The sequence below is a fragment of the Pseudopodoces humilis genome, chromosome 7 (genome assembly GCF_049639895.1).
Source record: "Pseudopodoces humilis isolate 2021_Gansu_Grassland_sample_001 chromosome 7, ASM4963989v1, whole genome shotgun sequence".
NCBI classification, from domain to species: Eukaryota; Metazoa; Chordata; class Aves; order Passeriformes; family Paridae; genus Pseudopodoces; species Pseudopodoces humilis.
In genome coordinates, this window is record NC_142206.1 from 450,473 (window position 1) to 476,566 (window position 26,094).

General features: G+C 39.2%; 1 protein-coding gene across 2 annotated transcripts in view; it reads left to right on the plus strand.

Annotated features, from left to right (window-relative positions):
- USP47 (ubiquitin specific peptidase 47) overlaps positions 1-26,094 on the plus strand; it is a 50,218-nt gene that overhangs the window by 15,398 nt on the left and 8,726 nt on the right. For both annotated transcript variants that reach the window (XM_005531559.3, XM_014260225.2), the window contains 19 exons: positions 2,583-2,786; positions 3,578-3,691; positions 4,798-4,936; positions 6,188-6,284; positions 6,791-6,936; positions 7,574-7,653; positions 8,447-8,596; positions 14,725-14,820; positions 14,911-15,063; positions 16,458-16,625; positions 17,598-17,729; positions 18,431-18,507; positions 18,835-18,890; positions 19,402-19,514; positions 20,393-20,497; positions 21,499-21,706; positions 22,105-22,220; positions 23,133-23,252; positions 24,476-25,259. In XM_005531559.3, the coding sequence (XP_005531616.3) occupies positions 2,583-2,786; positions 3,578-3,691; positions 4,798-4,936; positions 6,188-6,284; positions 6,791-6,936; positions 7,574-7,653; positions 8,447-8,596; positions 14,725-14,820; positions 14,911-15,063; positions 16,458-16,625; positions 17,598-17,729; positions 18,431-18,507; positions 18,835-18,890; positions 19,402-19,514; positions 20,393-20,497; positions 21,499-21,706; positions 22,105-22,220; positions 23,133-23,252; positions 24,476-25,259 (3,058 nt within the window). The remainder of the gene's footprint in view (positions 1-2,582; positions 2,787-3,577; positions 3,692-4,797; positions 4,937-6,187; positions 6,285-6,790; positions 6,937-7,573; positions 7,654-8,446; positions 8,597-14,724; positions 14,821-14,910; positions 15,064-16,457; positions 16,626-17,597; positions 17,730-18,430; positions 18,508-18,834; positions 18,891-19,401; positions 19,515-20,392; positions 20,498-21,498; positions 21,707-22,104; positions 22,221-23,132; positions 23,253-24,475; positions 25,260-26,094) is intronic.

Sequence of the window (26,094 nt, forward strand, 5' to 3'; positions counted from 1 at the left end):
CTGAGGGATCAATCACTGGCCAGTCTTGCTTTTCACACTGTTGCTGTAGTAAAGTAGCCCAGACAAGGTATTGCTTTGTTGTCTCCTGGTTCAGCTGGTGAGTAGATGCTCTCCGTGAGTAGAGTTGGGCTGAGGTTATTTTTGCTTTATCTATTTACTACTAACAGCTTGAAGCGGTGGCTGTGTGAATGAATGACAGCTTAATAGTGTTTGCTTTACTGAGCCTGAGTTAAACCAGTTCAGTCTGTCAGAATTACATCTGTGAACAAGGAAGAGAGGGTTTGTGTGACGTGCAACATCCAGCAACCCAACAGCAAATCTCTAATGGTCCATCATTTGTTCCCTCGATGTTATTGCCATCCCTCAGATGCTGTGTGCCTGATTATTTCCCTGGCAGCTGTAGTGCAAGTCACGTCACCAGGCAGGGTGGCAGGGCAGGTGTGGGTGGCAGGAGGACTTGGCAGGGACTCCCTGCCGGCTGTGTCGAGGCACTGCCACAGGGAATTGAGCCTCCAGTGGGGAACTGCTCCTGACATGATCAAACACAGCAGCAATACAAAATCAGTGTGGGGATAATGAAATCCAAATGAACTTCTGTTTTCTGAGGTAGAACTATATGAATAGCAGCGTGTAAATATAGGTTGATCTTACAAGTTTGTTGGGTCTTAGCTGCTGCTCACCTTCTCAAAAAAAAAAAAAAAATCAGGAAAGAAGTCCACTGAACAAGTTTTACCTTCTCTTTCCTAACCACACAGTGAAAGAAAGAGCTTGCTTCTTCAGCAAAAAAAGAAACACTCCCTCCCCCCCTAAAAAAAAGATGCAGTGCTAGGAAATTTCATGGAAAAAGCCCAGGAGAAGTAATCACTGGTGAAATTTAATTTTAGTCTACTTAAGCACAGCCCTGTGTTTCTCTGTGAGTGCTGTAGATGAAAGTGAGGATATAATATATCAAAATTACTTTGACTTCCAAATTGTGTTTTCTTCTTAATGTGTGGTTAATGTTTCAGGAATAGTTTTGCGTGTCTTTTTAGAGAGCAGTTCATAAATGTAAAATTCTCCCATAAAGATGAAATGGATGAAGTGTTACAGATTTGCTGCAAATGGTGCTTTGAATCTTTTTGAGCATGCAGTTAATGAAGGCTTCCACACAGGATATTTCATTTGAGAAACCTAAAGAAATTGGACTCTGACATCTTAGAAAAAATCCTAGTCAAAAGCAAGCTAGCGTCAGATTGGGTCGAGGGTGGTTTTATTTGCCTTTCTGTAACCACTTTTTTGTGAGGCTGATAGGAATAGATGCTGCAGTCAGCTAACATTTTATTCTATCCTTGTGTGAACACTGCCAGCAGATCTTCACTGTAGTGGAGGCATGCAGCATCAGCTGGAATGGCCATGCTCCTTTTCCAAGGGTTTGGTGATGTAAGAGCTCTCAAAAGGAGCTGTAGCACTTTGGTGGCGCTTATCTGCTTTGTGAGGCTCGTTGTGTAGAAATACAGTGGATTCTGAAGGTGTCCAGACCTTCTTTGTACTTCTGTATTCTCTAGAAGCTGCTTGTGATGTTTACTGAGAGTTTGAGCATGAACATAATTATTGCCATTTGTTGTTCTTATCCACTGAGAATCACGATAGCCACACACTGCATGTGGTTTTTTGCCTTTCTGGATGCCATGGCCTTTAGCCATGGGCTGAGATTTGGGCACTGTGACAATGCATTACTAATGCTTCTGTGTGTTACAGCTTGAAAAGGCTGATTCCCTGAAGGACCGATTCCTTTTACTTACCTGATCCTTCCCTATCAGATGTGTATTTAAATATCAGTTAGTCCTTCTTGATCTACAGTTTTGGATGATTAAGAGAATTAATTGATTGTGCTTAGATGTTCCTGGGTTTTCAGTGTTGGAAAAATGCCATTTTTCTTGACTTGCGTGGGTCCGTAAACTTTTTTATTACTCCATTGCCACTTTCATTCAACATGGTTATTGTTCTGATTTCAGCTACACTGATGTTTCTGTTTAAACTCCCTTTATCCAGTAGCCATTTGTCAGTGCTAATTTTCTTAATTTGTTCAGGCAGAAGAATATCTCCTGCAACTCAGCCAGCAGTGGAGTTAGTAGGAAGTTGGTGGCTTGATTACAAAACTTTTTGTTGAGTGGTCAGGTCAAGCCACCTTGGAAGCTTGCAAATTTTCTGGGTTGCATTCCTGAAAGTCACAAATGGTATATTCTGCCTGGGCAGAATTTATGATTGTGTCAAAGCAAAATATGAGCTGGAAGTGATGACTTGGAAGTCTGTTCCCAATTTTGAAGCAGTCTTCTATCTGCTTGCTGGCTGAAATTCTGTGTGGAACCTGAGCGGTTTCTGTGTCCCCACAGCCATACAGATTCCTTCTTGTTCTATAAAAATGGAGCTTGTTTTTATGGATCTTTTAAAAATGGAAGGTTCTTAATTTTCTCACGCTTACTTTGGAAAACAAAGTCCAGTTTTAGGAGCCTTAGGTTTTAGAAGTAGAGTGGGTTTTATCGGTGGAGGCTTGTTTGGATTGTTCAGTAAAGCTGGGTTTGGCCCGTGTGCTGTCGTTGCAGGCGGAGTGTGCTGCGGAGGAGCCGCGGGTGCTGTGTATAATCCAGGACACCACCAACTCCAAGACTGTGAACGAGCGTGTCACGCTCAACCTGCCGGCCTCCACGCCGCTCAGGCGGCTCTTCGAGGACGTGGCTGCCAAAGTGGGCTACGTGAACGGCTCTTTCCATCTGGTGTGGGGCAACGGGGACGGCGTCACGGCCACGGTACGGAGCTCCCTGCGGCAGGGAGCCCTCCTGGGGCTCGTGCAGCGTGTGCTCCGGCTGCACCATGGCAGGATGCTGTCTGTTTAATCGTTAAACAGGAACTAATCTCATCCTTCAGAGGCAATATTAGTTCTGGTTATCAGCATGTGTTTTTAATAACCATACCCGTGATAAATAGTTTCAGAGTCCTGGGATCTCTCATTTCTCATTTGAGAAATGTTTTCTTCTCAGCAGCAGCATGTTGTGTAGTGAGTCCTGTTTCTTGGACCTATTTGAATATATTGTAGAATATATTATATTAAAATTATTTATGTCACTCCCATGCTTTATTGTTAAATCAGTGTTGATTTTAGTTAATATTATTTCTGTAGATACACCTAGAAAACTTTCTAAGATTTGTTAAGATACAGACATGAGTTTATTTCAGGTCATGTTTATTCCTGCTGAAAGTATTTTTTTTTTCTTTTAAAGAAAAAAAGTGTCTGCATTGTGTAGAGGACCCTGGATAATATGTTCACGAGAAACTTACAGACCAGTGTCTTGACTCCTGAATAGATTAACTGGCTGTTAAGATTAACTATCTGCATTAGACTGTAATGTTTCTTAAACTGTTCTCAGGTGATTTCAGTACTGATGATGTGTGTTTTGTTTGCTGGATAATTATTTCTTTTCATGAGGTCTTACTGTGTCAGCAGCCACATCAAGCAATGTACTTGGATGGAATCTGTTAATTGCATATAGATCTGTTTCTAAAAAATGTTGTTTCTGTTGTTTTACTCTTTTTTTATCAGACTCCAATAGATCAGAACAGTGACAAAACCATTCTTGATGCTGGTTTTGAGCCAGGGAAGAAGAACTTTCTGCATTTGACAGACAAGGATGGTGAGCAGCCTCACGTAATGCAGGTGAGTAAAATCTTCACTCAGCTACATAAGCCAGTGTTGGGGGACAGATGTGTGTTCTTTGGAGTGCTTGTGTAAGAGCAGAACTTGAAATAAAACTGGGCTGAGTATTTTGTCCTAAGCTTCTTTGGGGACCTTCTCAACAGACTTTGGCTGTATTTGCATCTATATTCACATTTCTCCTGAGTGGGACCAATTCCATTAGTAATGATTTGCTGTCATTCTGTTCATGCTCATCAGATACATACGTGATGTTTGCTGCAAGGAATTTTCTAAGGTTGTGTAATTAGTTAATCTTTGACACATTCAGAGAGAAGTCTTAGCAATACACATTTAATCATACATCCAATCCCTTTCCTCTAGTTGTTTGAAAGCAATATTAGGCCTTTCTGGCAGAATTCTCAGAAATGGCAGCCCTGCATCGACAGCAGTTAGCTGCTTTCACATTTACCTTTATGGAAAAATAAATATATATATATATAAAAGAGAGTTGGCAGTGTTGCTAGAAGCCACTGTTTGCCATAACAAATACTTTGAAATTTTCCATTTCTCAAATACACGCTACACACAGCTGCAATATATTCAAATCAAGGATTGGATAGACTAGTGATATATTAAGATTATAACTTCTTGTATCAGCACAATGCTGTCTTAATTAGCCTTTGTTGTGGAGTTTGATTACCTGACAAAGGGAAAAAATCCACATGTAAATATTTGTACTCGAGATCAGAATTTAAGAATGATTCTGAAAGAGTAATGGAGTAAAATTTGTATGACTGGAAAAAATCTTATTCTGTATTTCAGTGCAGAAAACTTGAGGCACAGGAGATACTAAATTGCCAACTTGCTTGTTGTGTGCATTGTAATACTGTGGTTGGTTGTGCAGGGTTCCAAAGGACCTTTCCTTCTGCCAGTGCTAAGAACAACGTGTCAAGGGCTTGAGAATTTGGAGGGCAGAACTAAAGTTCAGCTGTGTATCTGCAATTTTGAAAAAATTGTGTGATGTGCCTAGCAAAATTGGTTTCTCAGCTATGAGAGCAAAGCAAATCTCTTGTCAATAAAAGGTGCAGTCTGACATGTGCGTGCACTGGGTGTGTTTGTGTTTCCAGGAGGAGTCGGGTACTGCGGAGGATGGAGCACAGGAGAGATTCATAGGCCCCCTTCCGAGAGAAGGCTCCATGGGATGTAGCAATGACTATGTCAGTCAAACCTATTCTTATTCTTCAGTCCTGAGCAAGTCAGAGACAGGTATGCTGTTCTCTCTTGTAAAGGCAATGCTAGTTTGTAATTAATTTAGGACATTTCCAAAAAGCAGCACCTTAGGCTGTTTTTTTAATAAATTGCGATTTATTTTAAAAATACCCACATCAGTGCTACATTTTTTTATCCATGTTTTTTATGATATTCTCCCGTCACTTTAGAAATGGAAGAACTGTATTCCACCCTTTCCTTAGCTGGGATAGGGTAATTCAGACCCTGGCAGGGTCCCCCTTTGTGGTGTTTGTGTGCTGCTCATCCCTGGTTCATAGTCAGGGTCAGGGCAGCAGGGTGCCCAGCTGGAAGAGAGCTGCCTGCCCTGTTCTGGAGGGGAAGGTTTATCTGCCTTGCTTTCTATTTAATAAAACCGAAAAGATGATTTCTGTAGTGTAAAGTAATAAATAAAATACAAATGTTCTGACTCAGTCTCTTCACAGAAAATGCCTGTGTGTGGAGTAGCTGCATTTTCATTACTAGTATGGTACTGAGATATTTTTTTTCAATGATTTTTGGAGTATGAATAAGCATTTTTAATTTCCTTATTGTACTGTGCTTCAGTATATGCTCCTTGCTTATCAGTTGTTGCTAATATTACGTATTTTGGAGAAAAATCTTAAAATTGGAGCTTAGATTAATATTGGTAAATTATTTCATTTTCAGCTAGTAAAAATGACAGCGTTGTAGGAGTTCAATTAGGTTTTTTTAATTAGTTGTTTAAGGGGGAAGGGTTTAGAATAGTAGTGTTGTGTGGGAACTTGAGATTTATTTTTTCTATTTCTGGTTCGAAGCAATAATAAAACTAGTGTAAATACAAATTATGTTAACATTATTACTGGGATACTTTTAGTAGACATCAAGCAGTAAGTGAGCTGATACACAAATGTTTCTTAGAAAATTCTCATTTATTCTGTGAAATATTTAAATCTGCTATTAAAATATTTATAGCTGCCTACATCCCCATTGCTGTAGTATTCAGCATTAAATATTACTTTTTATTTTGATCAAAAAAACAGCTTCATGTCATTCAGGAGAATTACTTCTGTTATATAAACTATTATTCTCTATTGCTCTCAGAAATTGTAACATTCCCTCCATTTAGAGTGGAAATAACAATAAATAACAGCAGACAAATGCAGTTCTTAAACACTATCACAGAATTGTTTCCTTGTCAAGTGTTTTAACTCTTGAACTGATTTGCCATCTTTTTATATTATTTCCATCTCATTATTCTCATATTTTTAGGTTATGTGGGGCTGGTAAATCAAGCAATGACTTGCTACTTGAACAGCCTTCTTCAAACACTTTTCATGACTCCTGAATTTAGAAATGCATTGTATAAGTGAGTATATAGAATCAAAACCTTCTTACATTTGTGCTGGTTCATACTGGTAGGAGACCCTTTCTGGTCTCCTGGTAGGAATTTCACCTGTCAGAATTTCCTTGTTTGGATACTGGAAATCATAATGGAAGTCAAGCTGGATAGACTTCTAAATTATATCTGCTTAAAAGCTTCAGCTTTTCAGTAAAGTATGTTACTGGTTGTGGTGTGGATGAGCTTTCTAAAGAATCCTGAAAACATCAAACTTAAATTTGATGCTAAGTGCAGTTCATGTCTGTACAGTGAATGGCTTCCAAGTTTTCATTTGTTTTTGTTTCTACATTTGAAGAGTATCATTGCTATTCACTGCAGAAATGGAAAGCAACTGCATTTAACTTCTCCCAAGAAACAGCTGCAGTTAACCTGTGACATGGCAGACCTGAAATGTAGCAAATGTTGATTTAATGCCTTTTTGAGTAATGCTTTCAAAGCAGTTTTATTTGTCAATTATCTTGTGTTGTAAATAGGTGGGAATTTGAGGAATCTGAAGAGGATCCTGAGAGGAGTATCCCCTACCAGCTTCAAAGACTGTTTGTTTTACTTCAGACCAGCAAAAAAAGGGCAATTGAAACAACAGATGTTACACGGAGTTTTGGATGGGACAGTAGTGAAGGTAATGTGAGCTGTTAAACTGCTGGGGTTTGCTTCAGCTGCTGCCTGCTAGGGACTCAACTGCTGTCCATGGGGGAAAATACCAGAATAATTCAGAGTAATTAATAGAATCGGCCTTTTCAATGGAATCAAAATAGCCTACATGGATACTTTGTTAAAGAAATGGCATCTCTGAGTTTTAGGCTGTTAAAGTAAAAAGCGTGAAAGTTTTGTAATTAAACTGTCATTACACATGTTATGTGTGGTGTAATATTGCCCCATAGCCTGTAGATTTTTAATTATCACATGATGATAAGGAGTGGGAAATTGGGTTTTGGAGAATCAGCACGAAGTGGGGCAGAAATCAGAAGCAGTTTTTGTACCAGTGTACATTAGCAGTTCTGTATTTTTCACATATTCTTGTTTGTGTACACATTTCTTGTTTATGCATAAACCTTGTGGGCAAGCTGGCTGCTTATTTTTCTGACTTCCACTGAGAGGCAGCTGCCTGTGCAATTGAACAGTGGCCCAGTGGCCAATAATGTAGGTACATGATGAAATTAATGAGTAGTTTTTTAGGAAGCATTCTCAGGCTGCAGTCAGTATTAGGACTAATAACATCTCCTGTTTTAACTAATAATAGTTTCAATTCCTAACAGCGTGGCAGCAGCATGATGTGCAGGAGCTTTGTAGAGTCATGTTTGATGCTTTGGAACAGAAATGGAAGCAAACGGAGCAGGTAAGCTTGGAAAAACTGGCTTCGTTCAGTGGTGTAGTATTCTGGGGGTTTGTTGTGTTTTCTAATGATTGTAAAAATAATTTACTAAATTTTAAATACCAGCTCTTTGAAAATCTGTGGGAGTTTCCACTTTTCTTGTTTGAGGCAATAGTTAAGCTACGGTGATGTGTGACTTTCAAGAGTGCGTTGTGTCTGTTCCTCCCCCAGTTAAAAGTGAAATATTCTGCACTCTGGATACTCAGTCTTTATCTGAAGCACAGAAAGTGATTGTGTAACTCCCACAATAACTTCCTCACTGTCAGTGTTTATTAGGTTTTGTTGTGGCCTCCTGAAGCTCAAGCTCTCCCTTCTTATTTCAGGAGAAAGTTAGGAAAGTATTCATGGCACAGGACACATTCTAATAAATGGCCACCTTCTTGCAGGCCAGTTTTGGTAAATAGGAGTAATTGGTAAATTGTTTCAGGAAAGGACTGCAGGGTCAGTCTGTCAGCAATGTCTGCAAGATCAGGCTCGTTTCAGAACTTCAGTTTGGGGCTTTTGTAGTCACTTAAGACATGACTGCAAGGGACACTGAAGCTTAGGGAATGTGGTTTGAGAAGCTCATTTGATATGTGCTTTGGGCAGGGGAAAATAAGAAATCAGGAGATGCATGTCCTACTGGGGAATGGTGTTTTAAATGTGTAGCCATGCAATTAAGACTTAATTGACAAAAAGGTAGTTTCTTGTAAAACTGAAGAAATGTGGTATTGGTCTTTTTTTTTCAAATCCCTGTTGCTGAATCTGTTTGTTTCAGGCTGATCTTATAAATCAACTGTACCAAGGCAAACTGAAGGACTATGTGAGGTGCCTGGAGTGTGGCTATGAAGGCTGGAGAATCGACACATACCTGGATATCCCTCTGGTCATCCGACCCTATGGCTGCAGCCAGGCGTTTGCTAGCGTGGTGTGTACTATTATGGTCCTAATAGTGCATCCATACACACATAGAATACATAATGCCCCAGTGGTAGAATTGGTTCCCTGGTAAGTATCATCCTAGATACTCCATCTTGGGGTGTTCGTCTTTGTGCAGTCAACCAGCTAGCAAGTTCTAGAAGATTTTTCTTTTTTTTTGGCTTTTTGGTTTATTTTTTGGTTTGGTTTTTTTTTTTTCCTTTTGCCCTTCAATGAGTCCTACTGGTGCATGTATAAGGGGAGGGGAAATGCAACTTTATTGCCTTAAGGCTGCAGTAATCAATTATTTTCTTCCTGATAAATTCTTCAGCATTTATTTGAGAGATTTTTTTATGAGATCACAAAGTTTTATTTGGGTTGTTCTTTTCATTGGCACGTCTGCTAAATTTTCGTAGCATTATTGAAAGTCTTAGTGGAAGAGCAGAACATCGACATAAAATTTTTACTTTAATTTCCATGTTGTTGCTGTGCTTTTTAAAGATCACTTCTTAAATACCATATCCTTTTAATAAGCAATTTGATGATGATTCAAAATCCTGTTCTACAGTAGTGTTTGTGGTCTCTTTTGCTCCAGCTTTACTGATGCTGGCGAGCAGAACTATGGCTTAGAAAATCTGTGGAAGTTCTTTAGTTTGAGTTTTTCCACCCCCTGAAAAAAAGAGATTACAAACTATGAAATTCCACAGTATACTGTGGATGGAGTTGTGAGAAAGAATAAGAATAAATCAAACAAATCTTTCAGTAATGGCTGTTTTAAACAAACACTTGTGTAATTGGCTTTATTATATATTTATACATATTTTATAATATTATAAAATTGAGTTTATAATATATTGAGTATTTTTCCTTCTGTATTTAGTGTACTGTATTTTCAAATATTTAGTGTGCTAAATATTTTCAAAGCACTACTAGTCCACAACTCTTAACAGTAATTCTGTTAAGAATTGTTAGAATCAATTTAAACTGCAGTATAGCTTCAAAGTACTTCATTCTTTGAAACTTTAAGTACCAGTCTTGAGTAGTAGTAAAGGTGAGGGACATTGATCTTGGAAAAAGGATTCAAGTTAGTAATGTCCTTTGAATTCTTTTTAAGATTGCATTAAAATTTTCTGGAACTATCCAGCTAATTGAAGCTGTCTTAATACAGGCTGATATTTTATACAGATGGCTTCCCCTTTTCACCTTTTAACCCTAATTTCTAGCAGTATTCCCTGAACCAAATTTTATTTGTTGTAATTTTTATTCAATAATTAGATTTTTATGATCTATTCAAAGTAATGAAAAGTGTTCAGTTCATGTAGTTTGATTCTGCATTTAACAATGCATTATTCATCTCAACAAGTCAATTTCCATTTGTGTCTCAAATGGAAAATTTTTTTCTTCAGTGGACAAGTCTGTGGTGCAATGCTAAAAAAAGACTTTGTCTGTTTGTAAAAACAGAAAACTTGAATGAATAAGGATTTAAATATCAGATTACTTTTAATAGTATTTGATATTTTTCCTTTCAGTCTGCATTTACTGGGTTTACTGCATTGAGGAAAACAGTTTAAAGATTTTTGTTACGCAAACTTACATGGTTGCAACTTGTATTGATGCTTCAATTTTTGAGCTTTTTCAATTCCTACTCTGATTCCATTCAATTGATTCTCCTCCCTGCATATGTATGATCGATAGCAGATGTAATTTTTAGTTCTGTAGTCTTCAGCAGTGGGGAGATATGGAGGATACTTGCTTTTGGAGAAGGGAAAAATCGCCTGTTTCTAAATGGAATTCTCTGAAGGTAGTATCCTCCATTGATCCATAGATGATGAGATTTAGTAGGTGTAGGCAAAAGGGTCTGAGAGATCACAAACTTCACACATGCGCTAATAGGGCTTATGGAAGGGAATGTAAAATTTTTACACCTTGCTAGTCAGCTCCTGAGGGAACTTGCAGCAGGCGACACAACCCAAGATAGGGGATCTAAGGAGGATACTACCTTCAAAGAACTCTAGTTAGAGGTAAGTGATTTTCCATTACTTTTGCATAAGAGAGAGTGGATGGAGCCTTCTGTAAGGTTAATTTGGAGAATGCCATTTAAAGAGCATTATCCCACTGTTTGACATTGTGTACCACCAAAGAAATGCAGAGTTGAAATGTTGCGTTAATTGATGTGTGTATTACCTCTCAATACATGGGGACATTGAAGAACTGGGGAGGATAATGTCATGCTTTCTTTATTTCCTACTGTGAACTAATTCTGAAATTGTTCAGTGTGGTCTTAAGGTTTGCATTTGGAATTTTTGTGATCCCCAACTCCATGTAGCATAGCTTCAGACTCACTAGGGCAGCCCTGGGGCATTGAGATGTTGTCAGCATGTAACTCAAGATGGTTTCTGAAAAAGTACTTGTGTAATCTGCACTGTTCAAGGGTATGGTGACAAAAACCCCCTGAATCAGGCTTTTCTTGAGGTCAGCAGAAATCTAGGCATAAAAACATTTGGCTTATTTCAGGGAGGTAAACAGGCGCAACAATTTACATTCTGAGTTTTGTAGGTACTAGTGTCTTTTGTATAGGTGCCTGAATTTAACAGCACTAGGCGTAAGCTGAAATGTTTTGCAGTAAAAAAAAATGTTCTGCAGGATGAACAGCAGAGAGAAAGGTAGATGCAACTAGGAACTAGCAGTGATGCTGAAATTATGTTACTAGAATACAGTGAGAGTTGACTTGTAACACCAGAAAACTAATAATGATCCAAGTAAATACAGTTGTGTTTTGTTAAGTGTTGTTGGCTTTCAAGATCTTTTGTACCATAGCTTTTCTTTTGAGAGTGTAACTCTGTACAAGTAGTCCTTCTTAGGGCAGAAATTAATTTGAACTTTATGTGAATGAACTTTGTGGTGTCCTTGCCAGACTGTTGAAAGTAGAATATAGATGGGGTGATAATTCCTTTTTGTTTTTAAAGCTAGCTCAGTAACAAGGTCTTGTATTTTTCATTGAACATACTCTTCGAACACAGGAAAAGTGATGAGCTCTGAAAACCTGAAGTGGCAGTTAGTTTCTAGCTTTTTCCAAGAGCAGTTTGTCTAAATGCCATTTGTTGTGGAAGTTTTCATAAAGGTCCTGCTGCTCCTATTCAGAGGTTTTACAGATTTACACATGCTTGCAGTATGGCACCTGTCAAACTAGTGATGAGACCATAATGCATTTTTATGGAGGGAAGGTTCTCTGCAGTGCCTCTCCTGAGCCAGACAATAATTAGGTTGAATTGTTACGGCATTTTAGTGTGCTAAGTGATGGAGATCTCAGAATATTAAAAACTGGGTACACTCAGAACTTGGCTGGACAAGGCTCTGAGCAATATGCTTGAAGTTGGACCTGATTTGAGCAACAGATTAGGATCAGATGATCTCCAGAATTTTTTTTCAGCCTGTATTATTCTTTTGATTCTTGGAACTAGAAAGAAGTTTAGATAGCTTTTGTCATCCTAATCTCTAGCTTGATCACTTATGTTTTATTTTGGAGTGTGTGTGTAGGGGATTTAGGAAATGCTCAGTAACTCCAAGGGTAGATACAGTGCTGCTCTGAGGGTAACTCCTAAGGGAGCACTGGCTTCTGGTGGCACTGCAGGGCAGGGGGTGTGAGTTGTGACAAGCTTTTGGAAGCTTTGTCCCTGCTTTTGCTGAGCAAACTGTCAGAGCAGAGAGCACTGAACTGCACTAGAATAGGAATTGTACCGAGAAACCTCCTCATCAGCAGAACCAGTCTTGGTGTAAAGATTGTGTAGGAGGCAAAAGAGTCAGCTTGGGGAACAGCAGTGGTCATTACTCAAGCATGGAAAAATACATGGCTATTTGTATAGCTCAAAAGTGATGGAGGTCCCAGGCTTCAATGAGGCCTTTCAAAGCACAGCTCACTCTGTGTGGTAAGCAGTGAAACCTCAGGAGTGATGTAATAATGCTTCAGTGCCTTCCCAGGGCTCTAAAGCATCATAACTTCTTGCCTTATGTAAAAATGTGTAGGGTGTTTCCTTGTTAAATTGCACATCACAGGAGTCTGCATAAGCATTACACAATCATTTATGTCCCATCCTTCATATATTCCCATTTATATTCATGTTGATACATGAGCTGCAACATTTTTCTTACCCTTGAAATATATTTTTCTTGCCTTAATTGGCATTTGGCTCACAAGAGAGTTCTGTCACTGTGATTATGATGTCATTATGTGATGTTTTCTGATTCATGTTTTCTGTGTTGGCCATTAACTTTTTTGCTTTCACTGAAATAGTTCTGAATACTAGTCAAAATACAGCAACGCATTTCTTCTGCTTTCTTTTTAAGCAGGTTTTAACTTCAGTCCTTTTGCATACATTTTAGAATGAGATTCCTCACATTTCAGTACATAATCTAACATCAGATGTCTGTGTGGCCCTGGAGTAAAAAGCAACTTGGCCTCATAGTATTTCGGAAGAAAAGACATAGAGAGCAGTTCAGTTCAGACTCTGAAAGGTTTTCACATATCTGGAGATTCTCTGCCCAAGAGCTGTGATTTTGGGGATGTTCCAAGGCCTTTCTGGCTGGCTCAAAAAATGGGGAATTGAGATGACTGCCTTCACTGTACAGTTGTTCTGTGGACTTTGGCAGGTCTTTAGTTTGTGAATAATTGTCACCTGGAATAGAGTCCTGTAAAAAAGTCCTTTCTCCTAGAGCAGCAACAGAGCTTATGTAAAGTATTTGCTTTATTGTTCTTGCTGCTTGCCTCTCTTCTTGGAAAGAAAGGAGAATGGAAGAATTGGGGGCTTTTGTAAAGAACTTGGCATATCCTTGATTTGTTCCCAAAGTGGGATTTGCCAAGCAACACACTTTAGATACCAATCTTAAGTTCTTTGCCAGCCATGCTATGACTGCTGAGTTCACTCTGCCCAGTCAAGCCCCTTCTGACTTACTCAGACTTCAGGGGAACAGCCACAGCCCTTCACTAACAGATGATGATTTTAAACATGTTATTGCAAGTTGTATTTGTTTTCACCTCTGTGGGTGAACAGAGAGCTTCTGGCTTCCACTTGGAGTTCAGAAACCCAGAGCCTATTGGCTCCCAAGCCAGCTGGGTTATAGGTTTTAACTTTGGAAATCTCTGGGTAAAAGTCTTCAATGAACCCATCTCGATATTCTTAGTGAATTCTTTTTGAACAATTTTGTTCTCAAGTATTTACACCTTGATGTGCAGTGTCATTGCTGCAAATTGCATTAGGGAGAGGAATAATGATCATTTTGGTTGTATTTTAAATATTGTTTGCTGTAGTGAGGAGCAAAATAGAAATCATTGAAGTCCTGGGTGTAAGCATTAGTGACAGAACTTTTGGGGTTTTTTGAACTACCCCAAACTAGGCAACTGTCAGAAGACAAAATTCCAGGTATTGCTTAGTTGCCTCATAAGGTTTAACTAGGCAGCTACTTCTGTCATTATAGGAGATGGCCATATCTGATTCTCACTCCTTTGGGAGCAAAACTTAAATACAGTTCCCTCTGTCCTTTCCCCAGCTTTCACTTAAAAATAGGATCTTCAAATGTAGTTTAAGACCCTTGACCTTGACCCTAAGACCCTTGGTCGAACAGGACTAAGACTATCTTCATGCAGGGCACTGAGAAACTGAGTAACATTTTTTTCCCTGCCACTTCCTGTTCCCCCCTGTAAATAGCAGATTGGATCTCTTGAGAAAAACTTCTTTAGAAATGCAGAAGAACCATCTCAAAATTCTGGGAGAACAAGGACACAAGGCAGGGTTTGAAAATAAGCTCATTTTCACAGCAGATGACTCTACAGACATGACAAAATGTGATGTGCAAGGTAACAGGAGTAAATGTAACTGTTAAACCAAAGACAATTGGGATTCATCAAACACTGAACAAGATGCAGTTAACAGTAATTGTGGTTTTACTGTTTACCTCGGGCTGGGTAGGAAGGTTGATTTCTGGTCATGTTTACCTGAATATTGTGTCTATACCAAAGTTTGTCAATCAAATTTTGGTGGTGGATTTAAATGAAGTATTTGTATATGTTTGCAATCTCATTGTAAATTTATACCTGCATAGTAAACACTCTTTAAAAATGGGTTAACATGTTTTTATTCTTAGGAAGAAGCACTGCATGCTTTCATTCAGCCTGAGATCCTTGATGGCCCAAATCAGTACTTTTGTGAGCGATGTAAGAAGAAATGTGATGCAAGGAAGGTAAAGCCTGGTCAAATAATTTGCAAAAATTACTTTCAATAAATATCAATCCTGATAACAGGGGTGCAATCTTGTCCTTGTTTCATTTAGGGTCTGCGGTTCTTGCACTTTCCGTACCTGCTGACGTTACAGCTGAAGAGATTTGACTTTGATTACACCACAATGCACAGAATTAAACTCAATGATCGCATGACTTTCCCAGAGGAGCTGGACATGGGTGTCTTTATTGATGTGGAAGATGAGGTAAAGCATTTGGTTTCGGAGAAGAGCATTTAAGTTCCTTCAAGTTTGTCATTAAGAAAATCAAAATCCCAGTCCCATTTTAACACCATTATTCATCTACATAAGATGTTCTTTAGCCATGCTAGTGCTAAACGTGAAGATTTTAAATCTGTCCATGTGGATTGATTTATGTATTTATTTAATTATTTGAATATTGCAAACAAAACATGTTCTCTGTAGTTGGGGTTCCTGCTTCCACAAAGAAGCTGTTTCAGATCTACATCTTCACTTGACAGATTTAAAGACATGAGTCTCAGGGCTTCTGCATATATATACTGCAATTCCAGAGTGGAAGATTTATCTGAAACTTATGTCTGAATCATGTTGGTCGTAAGAGGTGTTGTAAAGTTTCAAAACTGAATAGTGAAGTTAGTCCAGAAATCATTAGTAACAAATTCCTTCCCTCTGAATCACCATGTAGTATATACTGTAGACATAAGATTTTAATTTTTTTTTTTTTCCCATGCATCTTCTGGCTTTTTACTTTTTGGGTTTTGACCAAAATTCACATTGTGCAGTTAGATTCACCAGGAAGTATTTTCTATGCATTCTGCATTGAAGACCAAAGTAATTCCTCTAATTTCATTCCTGGAAACATTTGTTGGCTTGCACTGGTATAAGAGAAATACTGCCTGGGTGTGCATATGGGGAGGCTTCTCTGGCTCTCTGCAAACCCATAGGAAGGATGCCATGTAGACAATCTGATACTCTCAAAGTGTCACTGGGCAGGGGGCATCAATTACAGCAAAGCTTGATCTGGGAGAATAGAACTCTGATAAAATTAGCAACTGTCAGAAAATCAAAACAATTATCCAGAATCAAGAGGATCAGGTAAGAGATGAATATACTGAGTGAGCTGCAATTCACAGTGTTGGTGACACCGTGCTGTTAAGCTAACAGAACACTCATCAGTCATACTGTAATACCTTGGCTCAGTCCAGTGACAGCAAGTGGAAATGGAAGAAAAAGCCTTTGATTGTGATTGAAAATATTTTCAATCAGTTCTGATTAACAGGGCCTTGCTACAACAGATTCATTGTTTGGTATCAGACTTCCAGGTACTGAATTTGGATAGCTAGTGCATGGAATAGATTAATTTAATAACAAATATAACCTTGCCAAGTCTGAAAGCTGCTAATTACCCTTCAGTTGCACACAGAGCCCAGGAATACTGAAGAACTGGGCTGAAGACACCAGCATTTCTGTTCTTGGTGCTGAATTGTAGAGTTCTCTAGTTTTTTTGATGAATTTAGTTGTTTCATAGAGTGGATTTTTTAATTTCACAAACACTGTTATTTCTTGTTCCATTTAACTTTGAATGTTGCATAAGTTAGTGTGTATGTCTTATTTTTAAGAAATCTCCTCAGACGGAGAGTTGCACTGATAGTGGAGCTGAAAATGAAGGCAGTTGTCACAGTGATCAGATGAGCAATGATTTTTCTAACGATGATGGAGTTGATGAAGGAATCTGCCTTGAAAGCAATAGTGCAGCAGAGAGGATCTCTAAAGCTGGCAGTGAAAAGGTATGACAGCACTGGGTGTTGGAAGGGTGGGGAGCAGGCTGGAGGGAGGGGCACAGCTGGCAAGGCTGCCCTGGATTCACCCCCAGGATATTCCATGCCAGGTTCCCTGCTGTGCACCATCATGCTCAGCAGGAAAAGCTGGGGCCTTTCCAAAGTTGCTGTTGCTCAGAGGCTGGCTGGCCATTGGTCTGCTGGGGGAGGTGCTCAGTAATGCCTGTGCATCACTGCACTATTAATTGGTTTTTGTTTCCTTTATTTATTAAACTGTCTCCAACCACAAGTGTTCTCACTTTTACTCTTCAGATTTTCTCCACCATCCCACTTTTTGGTATATGTTCTGAATACTGTCAGTCTTAGTTGGAAATGATGAAAAAGTTAATTCCAGTCACTTGGCTGGAACAAGAGCAGAATATTTTAATGTGTCTGTAATGCAAGTGAGACGTCCAAGTGTTGACAGTAGCTTTGGCCAGTTATTTCATACTACTTGTTTTCAAGGCAAACAAGCTGTCAAGCCAAGCCTTTTGGTTTGGGTATCATAATAATGGATGTGGGATATGCTGAGAACATACAGTCTTTTTTCTGCATAGTCTAAAAATATCCTTATAACACTTGTGAGTCAGAATGGTTCAGTTTTAGTTTTTAATTTATATGCAGCACTGAAGGCACGTGCCTAGTGCCCTGCATTTCCATCCATTTATTTATTAAAAAAAAGGGTATGACAGCAAGTGTGGAGAAGGATGATGGCAAATAGACCTAAGCTTTGTAGCCACAAACTCCTGGGTAAAGTTCAGCAGAGCTCTGGTTTTGTACAGTGCCTGTTGCATTAATTAATTTCTATTAAACAAATCCACTCTGTGCATCCAACTATTTACATACCTAGGTTTGTGTCCTTGTTTTACAACTTTTTAAAATTACCATTTGCTTAACTTTTCTTCAGTGGATCCATATCACACCTTTTTCTTCTCTCCACAGAGTTCTTTACTGTATGAGCTCTTTTCTGTCATGGTTCATTCTGGAAGTGCTGCTGGTGGCCATTATTATGCCTGTATAAAATCTTTTAGTGATGATCAGTGGTACAGCTTTAATGATCAGCATGTTAGCAAGGTAAAAATAGGATTTTTGGTTATGTTTTCACTCATAAATGGACCAATAGGTTTCTGTTTTGTAGTTTTCCATTTAGCTACCCATAAAACCAGCTTCATTATATGCATTTCAAGTATTGCCTTGATTTCATCCTCTTGTCATGGTGTCCTGCCATGTACATATGTTTCACTCATTAGCTTAACTGTTTTCTTGGGGTTTGGAGGTTCTTTTTATTTATCTATGTATTTTTGTGTGGTGGGGAAAGGAGTGTTTCTCCTTGGCAGTGATGGTGGGATGGTTCCTAACGAAGCCTTTATAAATGTACAAACCAGGCTGGATTTAGAATTTTGCCTTCTGTACATGGAAGGGCATTTCTTGCTTCGAGAAGTGTTTGCAGATCTGTTACAGCCCAGACTGTGCAGCTAAACCTGTGCTGCTGACAGAGGTGTTGCAGCTGTCATCCATAGCTGCTATTGCAATCAGGAACCTGTATCTTTTCCTCTAAGAAGCACCTGCTTTAAAAACTAAATAAGTATGTTTGCATTCTTTGTAAAATGGAGAAGCAAATCACTTGGAAATTGTTTTTGGAAGTCAGCAAATAAATATTTTTAAAGTTGGAATTGTTAAAATAGCTTGTTGTATAATGCCATGTTTCCTAGTGAGAATAAATGCATCTCAGTTTGCAAGATTCTCAAATAATCATTACATTGATTTTTTGTTAGATAACTCAGGAAGATATTAAGAAAACATATGGAGGATCTTCTGGAAGCAGAGGCTATTATTCCAGTGCTTTTGCTAGGTTAGTAGTACTGTAATGTTACTTTTCTTTCTGGTGGTGTTTTAGGGTACTCAAATGACTGGCCAAGGTGCGTGTGCCTAACGTGTTACCTTAAAGTTAATAGCAGATGCTTCAGATAGTTGTAAGAACTACCCTGCCTGCTGTTTCAGATCATTAAATTAATGTATAATGATATTAAAATAATGATACTTGTTTTTGAAAATCCATCTTGGTTAGTGCGTTACTGAGCTATGAGATAGCTTCTTACTGAAAGATAAACCAGAGCAGCTTCTGAAGCCAATATTGACCCCTGAGTGATAAATTCAGCTGTCTCTTCTCTTCCCCCAGCTCCACAAATGCTTACATGCTGATATACAGACTGAAAGACCCAACAAGAAATGCAAGTAAGTTCAACTGCTGTATTTGCAAAAGTTGTTGGTTTTTTTTAAACTTAAGTGGTGCCTGTTGTGGTTTTGTTTCTTGTTATGGAAGTGTCATCTGCATGAAGTGCAATATTTATTTTATCACAATATGAATGACATCCTGAGACTTTCATTATCAACTAATTCACTTCCTAGAAGAGTATTTGCATTTATAAAAACAGGATCAAGTGCAGTCATCAGCTTTAGTGTATTTCTTTACTACAGTAAAGCTTTGCATAGTGGTATTGGAACCTTTTGCTACTCTCACTTTCTTGTGTTGCTGATAACATAAGTAAGGGGAATAAGAGGCTGACTTCAGTTTAATTTAAATAATGAAAAAGAGAACAGGGCATAGTATAGTGGGAAGTTTGTGTGGAAAAAAGAAAGGGGTGAAAAGGCAGGAAAGATAACTCAAATATACCTGTAATGCCTAAAGGGTTGCCCGCTGTGGAAAAACTATTTTTTTAAACTATTGCTTTGTTTTTACTGGCAGAGTTTCTTGAGGCACATGAATATCCAGAGCACATTAAACAATTGGTACAGAAAGAGAGAGAATTAGAAGAACAAGAAAAGAGGCAACGTGAAATTGAACGCAACACGTGCAAGGTTAGAATTTCTGCTGGACTGAGTAACAATGCATTGCTAGTGGGAAATGTTTCTACAGTAAACAGTGCCTTTTTACTGCAATACAAGGACTCCTTTGTGATAAGTGTTTGCACTAACAATTCTTTTAAATGAATTGCACACCTGTTGGAAACCTGTACATACTGCAGGCGTCTGTTAGAGGTATTCACCAGACATTTTTGTTGAATTCATGTCTTGCATGTGGATTTGAATTGGTATTAAAACCAAAACAAAACTAGTTAATCTGGCATCACTTATGTTCAGCAAAATTACTTCCAAAGAGTATGTAATGCTGCATGTTAAGTGTTTTGTACTGTTAAATCTTTTCATATTGTGAACTTGACTTTGTGCAATGTTGTTTCTTAAACTAATTCTAAAGTTACTTGGCAGAAAGAGCAGAATTTTTTCCAACCCTAGATTCAATAGTAGCAAACAAAATAGGACCTCAGTGCCTTTATAAGCATGGCAGTCAGCTGCTCTATCTATGAATCAAGTGATTATTTTATGAGGAAGTCTTCTCATTGCAAAATGTGTAACTCTCTATGTGAAAGAGGAATTTCACATTCATTGTTCATATGTGTTTTTGCTTTGGGGCACTTGCTCACTGCCTATGGCTACAAGATGTTCTGGTTATAGAAGCTGAACCCTAGCTGGGAGAAAGATTCAGATGCACACCTTGTGTGCCTTTGACATTTTCAGTCTGCAGTCATGTAACCAGCTGAAAGGAAACCATCCCACAGCTGAAGCAGGGCTGAAGGTGTATTTCATACTGGATTGCTTGAATATGGGATTTTCAGCTTAAATGGAAAGACGTTTGAAAATGCCTCCATGATCATTTTTCTTCCTTTTGTGTTTCATAGATTAAATTATTCTGCATGCATCCTACAAAGCTAATAACGATGGAGAACAAACTGGAAGTTCATAAGGACAGAACACTGAGGGAAGCTGTGGAAATAGCTTACAAGGTATGCCATGCATAACAGGATAGTTAAATTGTCTGATGTAGTGTTTTCTGTTGGGTGTCTTCAGATTTTGAATTTGTAACACAGTGGGAGTGTTTGAGAGGGCTTGGCTGTGGGGTTGTTTTGGGGGCTGGTTCTTGGGAAGTCTTGGATGATGGGTTTTTTTAGTTCTATTTTTTGTTTGTTTGTTTGTTTATTTAAGGTGTTCTAGTTTGCCATTATTGGCTAAGTTTTCTGCCAGTAGCCATCAGCTGATTGCTGGTAGGAGCGATGCAGCCTGCCCTTGTAAAAGGCAGCATAATCTGGCATACCCTTATTTTTAAATCAGATGGTGAGAGCTGCTGTTAGACTCACCATGGCCTCAGCAAATGGAAAGAATTCTGAATACTTATTTGTGTTGCAGTAAACACCTTGTATTAGATATGTAATAAGAGAGTTGTTGAGAATCTTCCTGGGGAGCTAATTCAGTGACAGGAGTGAACACCGAGGCATCTGTTGATCTCTGCCTTCCACAGACAGGTGGGAGCTGAAGACATCAGTTCTTGCTCCCCTGTTTGTACTCTTTGGTCCTTGCCATACATGTTTTTGGCTGGGAGAGCACCAGCAAGGCACTCACAGATTTGGGATATGCTAACATCCCCTTGACATGCTCAGAGAGTAATTAATGGATGTGACACCCTCGGGCCTCTAAGATGCTATCAGGTATAAGTGAAAGGCAGTGTATTCCTCTGAGAGTACTTCTGGGACCTGTCTTCATGTGCCTGTGTACATACTTTACAAAATTCTTTCTTTTCTGCATTTTCATGCAGGCTTCTGTTTGAATTTGGAAACATGTATATACATTGCATGTGTATAAAATACCTATGATGTGTTTTCTGAAACCAAATTGACTGTTATGAATTGGAGGGATTCCTGGATGTACAGAGAGCGAGGTATTTCTAGCTTGTGAGTTCAGAGCTGCCAGCTAGGCAGTTGGTAATGTGTGGGGGCTGTGTGTGTTGCAGTTGATGGATTTGGAGGAGGCTGTTCCCCTGGACTGCTGCCGCCTCGTCAAATACGATGAGTTCCACGACTACCTGGAGCGCTCGTACGAGGGAGAGGAGGATACCCCCATGGGCTTGTTACTGGGAGGGGTCAAGTCAACATACATGTTTGACTTACTGCTGGAAACAAGAAGGCCTGACCAAGTTTTCCAGTGCTATAAACCTGGTGGTAAGACATGTCATTACTAAATGCTTTTAGTTTATCCTTGTCTGCATTGTGTGATGGCACAAGCACTGTAAAACAGCTTCAGTATGAGGTGTTGAAAGAAAACCTAGATTTTACAGTCAATATTCAGAACTACATAATGTGCTGTGCTGCTGGCTTGCTTCTAGTTGAAGCAGGTTTAAGGTATATTAAAATTTGTCAAACTGGAAGGGGTTTTTTTGGCATTAAATTTGATCGGAAGATGTTATTCTGAAATTGGACTGCTATTCACGTTCTTACTGTTTGTATTTAATGCAACTCCTTAATTATTACATCAGACAATCATATGTACTTTTTCTTTGCCTGTTGAATTTTCTCTGTGTATACATGTGACTTGGTTTTCTTTTTTCTCCTCCCTGCAGAGGTCATGGTAAAGGTTCACGTAGTTGACCTGAAGGCTGAATCTGTTGCTCCTCCAATAAGTGTACGAGCTTATTTGAATCAGACAGTTTCAGAGTTTAAACAGCTAATTTCAAAGGTAATTTACAGCCCTCTAGGACTTGTATTAAAGAGTTTTCATTCGTTGTGACTGTGAAATGTGTCATAATTTACATACCTAAAGTGAGAGCCTGCACCTTTTGCAGATGATACAGTGAGTCCTGTCCAGCAGGGGTCAGTTAAATGCTACAGTTGGGTTTGTCCACCTGATCCCTCCTGCTGAAAGCAGCTTCCACCCAGAGTTAGTATCTGTAACCACCTCACTGAGCAGAGTCCAGCTGGTGTCAGAGCTAGTGAACGGTTACCATACTACTGAACTGAAGTGTAACTTCCCCCCAGCTTTAGTACTTGAAACCTAACATCCAAAGCTGTCCACCTTCTTTGTGCAATCTCTCTTTTTCATCCCAGCAGCCACTCGTTACTAAGATGCAAATTGATTTTTACATGGCTTTAAACCAAGGGACGTTACTGCTTCCATTGCATTGGAAGACAGAGATGGCATTTGCTCATTTCTGTGTAAAAGAATTCAGTGGTCAGTGTAACTTCATAATATTTGTTATAAAATAAGGTTCCAGCAACTTGAGTTCAATCTAACTAAGAATTAAGTGAACACTGTGCAAAATCTGTTGTTAGAGAATATTTTTAATTTTCAGTTGGTTCATACATTAAAGGTAAGGCAGTTGTCATAAATGACTTTCCAGTTCTCTGCAAAGCCAGGCCATTTTATCATCTGACCTTTTGGAAAAACTGACACTTGCTACATATTAAAGGGTGGAGGGAAGGCACTGGGGCTGGACATGTTTGGGAGGTTTGCCCCATGTTCTCTTGCAATTTCGAAGGTGATAAACAAGCCTGCTCCTTTCCCTGTGAATGATGCCAGAAATGAAGCTCTTCTCTCAGTTTTGAGGGTATGTGTGATGCACATGTTACTCCTGTCCATGTCCTGCTTTAGGCCACGCACCTGCCCGCTGAGACCATGCGGGTGGTGTTGGAGCGCTGCTACAATGACCTGCGCCTGCTGAACGTGGCCAGCAAGACTCTGAAAGCTGAAGGCTTTTTTAGAAGCAACAAGGTACATGCTCTGCTTTTTGAATTGGTCACTTTTCGTGTTTGTGGTCACTGTTGTGCTGTAAAAGGCGTGGAAGTATGCCCAGAATTGCTAATGGATAGTTGTCCTGTATTTTGCTCTGTAGTGTGGGGTTTCTGTGCCCGGTGCAGTGGTGCTGATCAATGTTCTAGGCTGGGTGTGAAACCAAGGGTGGTACATAGCAGAGAGTGGATTGAGAATCAGACACCTGGCTGTTGTCTGCTTCAGGTGATGCTGAGCTTAACAGCATTATGATGAAGACTGTTAAAAGTCAAGCATTCTTAGGGAACATAGATTGATATATTGCTGTGAAGCCTGCTGGATGTGTGTGCTAAACCACCTGAGCAACTCTACCTGCTCTCACTATTAAAGTAATTAAAAAACAAATAACAAAAATAAAAAACAAGTTTTTGTTGGGTTTCTATCTTAAATTCAGTAGTTTTCACTATGAAGAGTCCCCTGGACAATTTACATTATTTTTTCAAAAAGGACTTCTAATAAGTATTTCCAATAATAATTGTGTAATGCATTCAGAAAAAGAGTAACTTAGTACTCAAATAACTTAAACATTTTAAATGCATACATTGCCCTTTTTTACTGCAGTAGAAATAGCACATCTTTTAGCACATTTTGCACATCCTCAGTCTCTGAAGTTGAAGCTCCATGTTAAATCTTCTTGATGAGGAAAGATGAAGGAAGGCTTTGATGGCTCACAGCTGAACAAAACAATGGCACTGTGTTGTTACTCAGTTGCTATGGGGCCTTTCTCAACCAGTGTTTCACAGAGCCCTTTGACAAAGGGAAGAGAGATGTTTAATTTGACACATGTATACATTTAAAACTTTCTTGTGACACTGTGCTAGAAGATAAACACAGTCTGCTGCAGTGGTGGGGCTCACTGCTCCCATAGCAGTGCTGTGAATAGGTGAAAGGTGCACACATGTATGAATCCACTTCTGAATGTGTTTACTGCAGCTGGTCAGTCTGCTTGCAGTCCACTCCAGTCTTAACATGGTTATGAAAACAAGGAAAAGTGAAATCATTGTTATACTCCTCAGTCTGTCTTTTTCTAAGCATGTATTTTAACAATTTGATGAAAGGTGCTGTCTCTTGATGGCAGTGTTTGTAATGTGTGCTCAGTCCTGAGTTTGCTGTAGTTGCATTTCTTTAAAAAGCAGACCATGGTACAAGCCTTGTGTTGTGTTCAGGTGTTCATTGAGAGCTCGGAGTCCCTGGACCGTCACGTGCCGTACACCGACTCGCAGCTCTGGAAGCTCCTGGACCGCCACGCGAACACCATCAGACTGTACGTTGCGCTGCCAGAGCAGGCCCCTGCCTCTCAGCTCAGGCGGGCGCTCCACCAGAAATCTGCTGCGGCTGCAGCCAACTTGGATGAACCTTGTGAAAGAGTGAAAGGACCCATAGGTAATATGAAATCTGTAGAGGCAATTTTGGAAGAAAGCACTGAAAAACTTAAAAGCTTGTCCCTGCAGCAACAGCAGCAGCAGGAGGGAGATAACGGAGACAGCAGCAAAAGCACAGAAGCTAGTGATTTTGAAAACATTGAATCACCTTTAAATGAAATAGACTCTTCAGCATCAGCAGAAAACAGAGAACTCGACAACCAAATTCAGATTTCTGATGCAGAGAATCTGCAGTCGGAGGAGCGCTCGGACTCGGATGTCAATAACGACAGGAGCACGAGTTCGGTGGACAGTGACATCCTCAGCTCCAGCCACAGCAGTGACACTCTGTGCAACGTGGACAATGCCCCCCTCCCCCTGGCCAACGGCCTGGATTCCCACAGCATCACGAGTAGCAGGCGATCAAAAGCCAACCAGGGCAAGAAGGAAACCTGGGACACGGCAGAGGAGGATTCTGGAACAGACAGTGAATATGACGAGAGTGGCAAGAGCAGAGGAGAGGCACAGTATATGTACTTTAAGTCAGAGCCCTACACTGCAGAGGAGGGTTCAGGAGAAGGGCAGAAATGTATGTATTCTTTTTTAAGTGCCTTAAAATAATTCTGTGGGTTTTACTACTTAATTCATATGCTGTGTTAAAAATGGCAGTATTGAAAAACTCAATTATAATGTCAAATTAAAGCTAATGAAAGTGCAGACAGGATGTGGTGTTCAGCAAAAATCTGCCCTAATTTTGATCTTTTAATAAGTGATTGCATATGTGAAAAGTGTCTTGCTCTTTTGTTTCTAAGAAAACATCTACTTAGGTGTATTGACAGTGTTCTCTGGAGAGCAAGCCGGGTTGTCTGCCAGTGAAGGGATCATAGCTGCATCTGCTGCTGCTGATTCACCTGTTTCAGAATGCACTTAGTTAATGTGGTTAAAACAGCCTATTTCTGTTACCATTTCCACTAACAAACCTGAGAAGCCCTAGTCATTTGACTATAAAGAAAATTCAAATATACTCCATATTGACAATTTCATTCACTAAGTGAAATACAGTGGGTACAGTGAGGCATATGGCTGACATGAAAGCGAAGTTCATAAGATAAGTTCAGTATAAGAGCCTAAGTGGCATATAATTGTTATAAAAATAAATAATTTCAACAATGCTATGCACCTGCATGTGCTTTATAACTATATTTATTTATAACAGAATAATAATTAAAGAATAGCAGGATGTAAGATAAATATTTTCATAGGCAAAGGCTTTCACATCAATGCAGAATGATTGTAATAGATAAAGAAGAATTTCTCGCAGAGAAACTGATTTGCATTTACTAAAGCTTTGATAAAATTACTCCTTTAGCTTAGAATGGTCTTTCTTTGGGGCTAATTCTGAAGTGCTTTCATTTTTCCCTGTT